This window comes from Vitis riparia, chromosome 13 (genome assembly GCF_004353265.1).
Source record: "Vitis riparia cultivar Riparia Gloire de Montpellier isolate 1030 chromosome 13, EGFV_Vit.rip_1.0, whole genome shotgun sequence".
Lineage (NCBI taxonomy): Eukaryota > Viridiplantae > Streptophyta > Magnoliopsida > Vitales > Vitaceae > Vitis > Vitis riparia.
In genome coordinates this window covers 28041985-28052488 of record NC_048443.1, presented here as the reverse complement: position 1 = coordinate 28052488, position 10504 = coordinate 28041985, and the positions used below count along the sequence as shown (strand labels likewise).

At 35.9% G+C, this 10504-nt stretch overlaps 2 protein-coding genes across 2 annotated transcripts; both read left to right on the top strand.

The window, feature by feature from the left end:
• Positions 1–297: 297 nt before the first annotated feature.
• On the top strand, positions 298–2287 carry LOC117929367 (adenine/guanine permease AZG1). The gene has a single exon (XM_034849659.1). The coding sequence runs from the start codon at positions 383–385 to the stop codon at positions 2126–2128; it is 1746 nt and encodes a 581-aa protein (XP_034705550.1). The 5' UTR covers positions 298–382; the 3' UTR covers positions 2129–2287.
• A 5081-nt stretch (positions 2288–7368) lies between these two features.
• LOC117928535 (phosphoglucan phosphatase LSF2, chloroplastic) lies at positions 7369–10403 on the top strand. Its single transcript, XM_034848415.1, has 5 exons — positions 7369–7682; positions 8829–9034; positions 9287–9457; positions 9659–9870; positions 10128–10403. The coding sequence occupies exons 1-4, from the start codon at positions 7412–7414 to the stop codon at positions 9860–9862; spliced, it is 852 nt and encodes a 283-aa protein (XP_034704306.1). The 5' UTR covers positions 7369–7411; the 3' UTR covers positions 9863–9870; positions 10128–10403.
• Positions 10404–10504: the final 101 nt, after the last annotated feature.

The following is a 10504-nucleotide window of genomic DNA, read 5'->3' as shown; positions in this document are numbered from 1 at the left end:
TTTAAAAAAATATTATTTTAAAATTAATTTGGTTGTAGATTTGAATTGGTTTTTTTTTTCTTTTTTTGTTTTAATTTTTCCTGTTTATTTTTTTTAATATTAACAAATTCTTGTTTTAGCCGTTAATGTAGGAGGGTTAATAGATTATTACTAAATTAGATGTGTTTAATTTTTTAAAATAAAATAAAATATTAGAAAAAATATGAGTGAGAATTGAGAATTCAAAGAATTTAGATACTTTCCCGAGAAAGAAGATACTCACACGGAATGGAATCCTCTGTTCACACGAGGAGAAAACCCTCCTAAAATCTGTGCGCTATATATGCATATATAGAGGTGAAATTGGGTGATACGAGGAAGCTGGTGTTCTTGAAGCTCTATCATGGAGATGGAGACTGCTTCACCAAAGTCTTCCATGGTGAATCGTCTCAACTCCGCCGTGGGAAACAGCATAGTGGGGAAGCGATTCAAGTTCGCAGAGAGGAAGACGACGTTCACCACGGAGCTTCGGGCGGGCACCGCAACGTTTCTTACTTTGGCCTACATCTTGGCCGTCAACGCCAGTGTATTGACGGACTCCGGCGGGACTTGTTCTGTTTCCGATTGTGTGCCTCTCTGCTCCGACACGACGGTGGCCTTGGCTAACTGCTCCGGCAATGGGCTTCGGGTGGTTCAACCGGATGTGTCGTGTAAGTTTGACCCGGTTAACCCGGGATACTCAGCATGTTTGGCTAAGGTGAAGAAGGATCTTATAGTGGCGACGGCGGCTTCGGCGTTGATTGGGTGTGTGATCATGGGGGCTTTTGCTAATCTGCCACTGGGTTTGGCTCCGGGGATGGGAACGAATGCTTATTTTGCATACACTGTCGTGGGGTATCATGGCTCCGGTTCGGTCTCGTACCAGAACGCTTTAGCGGCGGTTTTTATCGAAGGTTTGATCTTTCTGCTTATTTCGGCGGTTGGATTACGGACGAAACTCGCGAAACTCGTTCCGAAACCAGTTCGAATCTCGGCGTCAGCCGGAATCGGGTTGTTTCTCGCGTTTATCGGGTTGCAGAACAACCAAGGAATCGGGTTGATTGGTTACAGCTCCGCCACCATGGTGACTCTGGGGGCATGTCCGGCGTCGAAGCGTGTGTCGCTCGCGCCGGTCACCACTCTAGCAAACGGCACCGTTTCTCTAATCCCCGGCGGAACCGTCTCCGGTGGGCTCCTCTGCCTCAATGGCCGCATGGAGAGCCCTACGTTCTGGCTCGCTATCGTGGGCTTCGTCATCATCGCGTACTGTATGGTGAAGAACGTGAAAGGGGCGATGATCTACGGCATCGTCTTCGTCACCGCCGTCTCATGGTTCCGAAACACCGAAGTCACTGCATTCCCCCACACCGCTGCCGGAGACTCAGCGTACGATTACTTCAAAAAAGTCGTCGAATTCCACCCCATTAAGAAAACCGCCGGAGCTCTCAGCTTCAAGGGCCTCAACAAAGGCAACTTCTGGGAAGCCATGGTCACCTTCCTCTACGTCGACATCCTCGACACCACCGGAACCCTCTACTCCATGGCCCGCTTCGCCGGCTTCACCGACGAAAAAGGCAACTTCGAGGGCCAGTACGCTGCCTTCATGTCGGACGCAAGCGCCATCGTCGTGGGCTCCCTCCTCGGCACTTCGCCGGTGACGGCGTTCGTAGAATCATCGACCGGAATCCGGGAAGGGGGGCGGACGGGAATGACAGCGCTGACCGTAGCAGCGTACTTCTTCTTATCTCTATTCTTCACGCCGCTGTTGGCATCAATACCGGCGTGGGCGGTAGGACCGCCGCTGATACTAGTTGGAGTTCTGATGATGAGAGCAGTGTTGGAGATAGAATGGAATGATATGAGGCAAGCAATTCCGGCCTTTGTGACCTTGCTTCTGATGCCCTTGACCTACTCCATCGCCTATGGTCTGATTGGTGGGATTGGGACCTTCATTGTCCTCCATCTCTGGGATTGGACAGTGGCTCTCTTGAGGCAATTCGGAATTCTCAAGGGACCCAAGAGCAATGATGCTTCCATTTCCGGTGGCAATGGAGTCCATGCTGGTAATCCTCATGTGGATGGAAATGCGAAGCCAATTGATCAAGTATAGTGTGTTTGGGTTGTTGGGATTTTTAATTTCAGAGGGTAGAAAGAAGAAGGAACAGCAACATCTGTATATACATTATCTATTTGTGGTTCTAATGTTTTTTTGTTTAGTATTCCTTGCCTTGTGCTATGAAAACTATTTCATTTGAAACAAATTTATGTCTAAATGACACCTGGATCTTATAAAAATTTGTGTCTAAATGGTCTGGTCTGGTCTAGTAGATTTTTTCACCAATCAATATTGGTTCAAATTTAAATATTTGATCATATGTTAATATCTCTTTAACTAATAAAATGTAATAACCGACAAAATTGTGTCGTGCACAAATTTCATTGTTAAAATATATAAAATATGGGAATACATTATTTGTTAGATGGTTAAATTTAACTCTCAATGGTTCAAGCATTTAAATGTTTAATAAAATTAAGTCACATTTAATTTATGAAAAAACTTTTACAATGGAAATTAATACCATAAAGTTAAAAAAGTTTGAAATATACAATATACAATATTACTCTAAGCTCTTGTTGTTACTTTAAATTCGCATAATCTAATATGAAAAAAAAAAAAAGTTTATTATCATATTTTTGTGTCCTATCTTTCCTAGTCACGATCAATCTTATATCGAAAAGACCATTTATCTTCACACTTCTCTAGGTTTGACCTTTTTTAACCATGGTTCGACCTCTTATGGGAAATGACTCATGTGTCTTATGGGAAAAATATGTCCAAATATGTTAAATAGTTCGGGTTAATTAGGTCAAATTTACATTACACGTCACCACTCAAAGACCATTATCGTAGTAGTTAGCCACGACTATCGTTGGGTTAGAGCATGGAGGCATATAATCAAAAATCGTGCATGTCTGGCTAAAATTCATCCATAGACTAGCATTGATGGCTAAGATGTAGGTCAATCGCTTTCCTACTCTACTATTTCCCTTGAACAAGTTAAACGAGTCATCATTAAAGACTTTGGTGAAGTAGTCTCCATCTCGAGAAAGAGTTCACAAATGACAACTTCCTCATTTCACCAAATTTCTATGTATTTCATCTCTCTCTATATATAACAGATATTTTAATTATTGATTTTTTTTCCCCTCTTGCATATTTGTTGTGATTAGATTGTTCATTTAATTATTATCTTATAAGAAATTTTTATCTATATTATATTGATAAAATTCAATCTAGTTATATAAAAATATTGATAAAATTTAGAATAACATTATTTCTTTGCCGGCCGGATAGGATTTAACCATTTTTTTCGTTTCTTACATCTACTAATACATTCTAATAAATAAGAGAGACAGAGATATTAAAACGGTTTTGAAATATCTAAATTCATATTTTTCTTATACTTCTTTTTCTAATATGATAATATTTTAAATAAAAATTTTACAAAATTAAAGACATTTAATACCCACTAGTGAATAATTATTTCATTAATTAGGTAAAAACAACAATCCTCTAAATTTCTTAATACTAGAAAATAGAGAAAAAATAAAAACAAATAAGGAAAAAAAAAACCAAATCAATTCCATCCATAGGTGGTATTATGTAAAAACAAATTATTGTGGTCCACTTTCTTTCATATCTGATTTGTGTTCCTATATTCCAAACACACAATTAAATCATCCAAAGAAATGATATATTATAAGTAGAAAATTATATTTTTGAATTATTTTTATCAAAATTAAAAATAATTTAAGAATAATTACATTTTTTACTTTTAAATTGAACAAAATGATAACTCCAACCTCAAGAAGCAGATTCTTTCTACTATTTATAAAATAAAATAAAAAAGGGAAATGGCAACCCAAAAGATGAGAAACCCAAGAGGGTGTGTCAAAATTATGAATGAGAAGGTCATTGTCAATGGCCTGGCTTTGTGGATATATCACTGTCTTTGTCAAAGCTGGTGTTTCTTTCTTTTAATAAATGGTCCCCAAAGGATGATGCCATTGCTTGCTTGCTTGCTTCCTTTTGGTGCTATGGCCACTCTGCTCCATATCAGAACAAAAAGAAAGCTTTCATTTAATATTTGGCCACCATCTTCTTCACACTACACTACATTTATTGCTTTGTGTTTTCCCCCTTTTTTTGGTCTTCTATTCTCCTTCCACACCCATTGTATATAATAATAATACCTAAGAATGTAGGTATATTTTAATTGGATTCCTATCCCACCCTAGCATGGTGGAAATTTACACATTTTTAATTAGATTCCTAATGGGTTGTCAATGAATTCTTATTACTAATTACTCTTGGGTCCGGGCAATTATTTTTTTCTTCGGGTTATTTGATTAAAAGAGATAAAATAAATATATGTTAGAAAATTTTTTGTGTCAAATGTTTCATTTTTGGAATAAAAAGTTTATGAGTAAAAATATTAAAATGATATTATAAATATGTCATTTTTAATACATAAAATTATTTTTTCAAATATGAACATTATCTCATCACTTTTTATCAATCATAAGAAAAACCCTAATGTGTTAGAATCGGTCCTTGATGTTGAATTGCACTTTTTAATATCATATTAAATATCGGTATCCAAAATAAGATTTGATCGAGATATAATGAATATAACTAAACATGAAATTCAGATATGGGTCGTTTTTATTATCTTTGACTAAAATAATATATTAAAATCTAAATATTGACATTATAATTTTGTTGTCATGATTTTCCAATACATGGGCCAAAAGGTTTGACTCATGTGAAGTTTGGTATGGGAATTAATTCACTAGGTGTGAGTTGTGAGGTGACAATTGGTTACTTCAAAGCCATGCCAAACCTTTCCATGGTGTGTCCATATTTTCTTAACCAAATGGTGAATTTTTTTTTTTCTATTAATCTTTGAATTTCACAAATGGGGGATTCCAAGAGGGATTCCTAGACAAAGAACACACACTTTTTGCCAAAAGATTATCTTGTTAGCCCATTCATTCAGCTTCCAAAACATGACCCATTATTCTGCTGTCCTCTGGTAAATGATAAACATGACCCAACTCAAGAAATTAGCTATTCAAAATAGAAAACAAGGGGCAGTTGGTGAGAGAACATATTCTTGGTTGGTTGCTCATCTGTCATATTAAGAAGCCATCTTTTTTGCCCTTTAATATATACATCAAGGGAAGTTGGGTTGGGATCTTGAGGATGAATAAGAACATCTGTTGAGGGCTTCTAGTTCTAGGGACATGACACCACCATGGATTGGACATTTGGCACCTATATGGTGGTCATGGCACCTGCCCAATAAATCAATCTTTACACCAATGGTTCTTATTCAAGATCCTAATAATAAAAAATAAAAAATAAATTACATGAAAATAATATATGACTAGGTTAAGGTATGGTAATGTTTTTACTACAATACTAAATCGATACATTTTAAAAAACCGATCAATCATATTATATCATGCATACATTTTAGTTTTATTGTTTTATATAGTTTGATCTCATTTTTTTATACATTGATCCCATTGATTATGCATAATTTCATTCTTTTATATCCTAGCCTCATTATTTATACCTTAATCTAACAACTTAAATTTTATCGTACACTTTCAATAATCGAGAATGTAAAGTTAGGTGTCTCGGTTTTTCTATTGTCATATGTAAATAACCCATCACTAATGAGTCATATTAAAATTATTAATTTAGTCTAAAAGAATCTATTTCTTGTCGTGCTTAAGTAACATAGTTGGAAAATGTAAGATCTATTCCAAAAGTTTTATTCTAACACCCTTAAATATTATATTTAATTTTTAAATAATGTTAACAAATTAATAATAATAATAATAATAATGAGATATTTGACAACCTTACTAATCATTATATAACCTACCAATTATTATGTTAAGAGTTAAATATAAGAAAATGATTGAAAAAGCACAAACTTTTTTTCCTAAAGGTCAAGCACAACGTTATATTAATCAAAAACCTAACAATAGTATAATGTATTCCTGTCATGGGGGCAAAAGACATGGAGACAAATACAAACCTAACTGTGAGGCAAACCTCTCCTTGCACGTCTCTTTGTAATAAATCCTCATGGGGTTTGGAAATCTATCAAAAGCCAGACCACCCATGTGGAGTTCACATGGATAATTTCAAACGATAAAGTCAAATTCATCCAACTTAGGGGTTGGTCAATGTTAGGTTTACAAATGTTTGACTTTCCAAGGGTTGGTTGGCAGCTTAACCTTGGCTTATGGGTTTTATTTTATTTTATTTTTGCTTAAATTCCATTAATAAATACAAATATTGAATTTTTTTAGAAGTGATTTCTAGTTAAAATTACATGCACAATGTTTGATATATCGGGAAAATAAGAAAGTGAGTAAATAAATCTAACTCGAGCTAAAAAAAAAATACAAGTTGAGATTTTATAATCTTATCCTAAAAATCATACAAGTTGAGGTTATAAAATAGTAACTTAAATTATGATTGAGTTGACCTATGATAACATGAGTTGAATTTGAATCTAAATTATTGGCAAAGGTATCATACCTTCATTTTCAAAACTATAAGTAAGAGGATCGGGTAAGGGCTCATGCTGGTCAAACTATGAAGTGTAGTATACTTCATTAGGCCCGTCTTTAGATACATGTCAATCGCTAATCACCTAGCTTTCTTCTAAAACCCATGCATCCATTTTGCAAAAATGAAAATAGAGATGAAAAATTAATGAACAGATGATACTTTATTTGTCAAAATATTTATCATAATATTTTTTATATTTATATAACTTGAACTTTCCATACTGTGAAGAAGCAAGACGAAGCATTTCTCTTTCTATTAGATACGAAATTTCGGAATAGCATTAATTCTAATTCTAATTCCAATTGAGTAATTTATTGAGATATAAGACTATAAAGGCACTATAAAATTTTCTTTCATTTTCTAAAGACAATCCCTTTGAATATAGAAGGTTTTAGTTTCTTTTTTTTTTTACTATTATATGAAATGAGTTATGCTTGAGGAAACATCAAATTGTTTTATTTTTTATGTTTTGAAAAAATTGGAGCTATTAACAATTAATGCATGTTTTTGAAATGTTGTTTTTATTTCCCCAAGTGGGATGAACCCTAGTAGAACTGTAGAACCAGTTGAACAGGCTTAATTTAAGAACCCATCATGCATATTGGGTCTCAAAACCTCAATCTAGCCCATTCATCTCCAGGCCCAGATCTTAAGGCCAAGGCACCATCCACCAATCAACTAAGTTCTCTCTACCTAGGCAAATCTAAGAGGAGAAAAAAGAGGAAGAATCCAGAGAAAATGGGAGCTATTGGCAACAGCTGTTTTCATTTGGCCTTCAAAAACCCACTTGAAAATGGCGTGGTATTGATGAAGAACAAATCTTCATGTAAGCTCATGGTTCCAAGCAACTCATTCAAAGTGAAGAGGATTTCTTGCAAACTGCCTGAAAGTGGGGTTGAAGAAAGCGCCACTAGCAATAGGGTCTCAAACTCCAATAACAGGATGGAAGATTACAATACAGTCATGAAGGGGATGATGAGGAATCCATATGAGTATCACCATGATCTTGGTCAGTGTTTTTATTTTTCTTTTCCCTAGTTTTCTGATTATTCACATATTAACCCATTAAGATTTCATTGGATTCTCCTTTTTTTTTTTTTTTTCCTTTCTTTAGAAAGGGCTGTGTACTTGCTGGTTTGTTACTTTTTGGGATTTGGATGCTCCTGTTCAAAAACTCAATTTGAAGTCATCTTTCTGAAAAGGGCTTTTTTTTTTTTCTTTGGGGTGGGGGGAGGCGGTGGGGTTCAATATGTTCTGAATTGTGTTATAAACTATGGATGGATCTGTATGAATCTTGTGATTAATGGAAGGCTTCTAATGGGTGTTTGAATTATAGTACTGATAAGGGTGCTTTTGATAAAATCTAGAACCAAATGTGAAAAGGAAACTGCCACCTAAAGCCTACTGTGGAGTTAAGCAATCTCTCCCACTTTGTTCAGAAGCTGTTTCCCTACCATATAGAACTAAAAATCTAGGTTACATTTGGATTTCAGAAGTAAAAATGGAAAGGAAAGGGAAATGCTCAAATTTTCTTAAAAATGGATTCCATCCTCCTTGAGCTAGTTTCAGCATTTTCCCTGTTTTTCCCCACTATCACAACTGCAAGTTCATCTTTATGAGAGGGATTTGGGTCTATTCTGCATACTTCTTACACTGGCTTGAAATAGCTGATTTAGCCTAAAGGACATGTTGATTTTTATTGGGTTTTAGCTGACTGGTGCACGTTGATTTAGACAGTTCTACCAAGGCAACTTGTGTAGCAGTTATCACCCTCAAGGATGGAGAGAGCCATGGCTCTGTCCATCGATGACCAAATTCATCTGATGATAGAAGTCCCATTCAAGAACTAGGGCATTGTCCCATAAGAGGCTTGCCTTGATAGAGAGTTAGAGCACTGTTTCTGGAGTTTTTTGGGCAATTAACAATTTATCATGTCATCATATTCTTGGGATTTGTTCACTTAATAGCTTTGGTAGATAGTACTGCAATTGACTTATTGATTCTTTGTCATAGAAAATACAGATGACTTCTCTTTTTTGATATAGCTACAGCTATGACTGCAGCCAATTCTACCAAACTTTTTTTAAGAGAACCAGTTGTGGTTTATTGTGGTTGCTAGACTGACCTAATTACTCTGACCCGATCCGGTTTTCAGGCATGAATTACGCATTGATCACTGATCATTTGATTGTGGGCTCCCAGCCTCAGAAACCTGAAGATGTGGATCATCTGAAACAGAAAGAGAATGTGGCCTACATCCTAAATCTGCAGCAGGACAAGGATGTTGAGTATTGGGGGGTTGACTTACCATCTATAATAAAAAGATGTAAAGAACTTGAAATCCGTCACATGAGAAGGCCGGTAAGAGAATCTCCTTTTTTTTCACTAATCATTAAATAAACAACATCAATTCAAAACTGAATCAGAGGAGATATCTAATTCTTTTGAACAATATTTTCTTTTCCTCTGAACCCTTGAAGGATGGCAAATTTTCCATGTTATATCGATGGTTTTCTCTTTTGGGAATCAACAAAAAGGAAAATAATGTTTAGCCTTCAGGGCTTCTTGATGGTGGGTTATTTGGCTTACTGTGTTGAGTTTATATATTGGTAGGCAAGAGATTTTGATCCAGATTCCTTGAGGAGTGGATTACCTAAAGCTGTTTCGTCGATGGAATGGGCCATCTCAGAGGGAAAAGGAAAGGTATATGTACATTGTACAGCCGGATTGGGGAGGGCACCAGCCGTTGCAATTGCTTACATGTTCTGGTTTTGTGGCATGGATGTGAGTGTCTACCCTCTCATAGTTAATTCTTCCTTGCCTCAAATCATGTATTGCAGTATTCAAAATCAGTAGTAGTAAATAATGGGGGAGAATTTTAAGCTGTCTTGGATTAATTCAGTCATGGAGATTACTTTCTAAATTACATTTGATTAGAACTTTGGAAAAGTTTTATAGTACTGTTGTGGCATGTCATTTGGGCAGCTGAATACAGCCTATGATACGCTTACATCAAAGAGACCGTGCGGACCCAGTAAACAAGCAATACGTGGAGCTACTTACGATCTAGCTAAAAATGACCCTTGGAAGGGCCCTTTAGAGAGTCTCCCAGAACGTGCTTTTGAAGGTGTTGCAGATTGGGAGAGGAACTTGATTCAAGACCGGGTCCGTTCCCTGCGTGGAACTTGAGGATACTGGTAAGTAGTTTTGTTTGTTGTCTTTTAACTCATCCAAGTTGAAACCAATCCAAGATGGAGCTGGAATTCTGGTGCTGAGTGGTTGTCAACACAGCTTCTAGGGATGTTCTTTGCTGAGCTTTTCATAATCAACTATTTGCATGATAGTTCTGCTATGACACTATTGATTATTTGTATGATTTTTTAGTGGTGGCTTAGCCACAAAAAGGAATTTTGATCCAACCCAATTACTGATTATGTTCTTTATATTCTGGCAGGTGTCATTTCCACACAAATTTCCAGAGTGGTTGAATTGGAGACTCAAAAGCATTATGTTATGGCAGGAAGTGAAGCTGAAGGGGCAATATCAAGGGTATACTCAAAAGCAAGATTCATCACATCTATACTCATAATCTATGATCTATCTTTAAATACGAAAATAAGAAATTTTATTGTACAATTACACATAAAATATTGAGTATCTGACACTCCCAAATGCAATATTAGTTGTAAAAGCTTTCATTACTGCCATTTAGTACTCAATTTTCAAGTAATTTGGAATTTTGACATTTTTCTTTGGTTCACTCAAGAGGGAAAATCAATAACCATTTATATCAGCCTAGCATAAAAGAATCTTCATTTTAAATTAGAACTA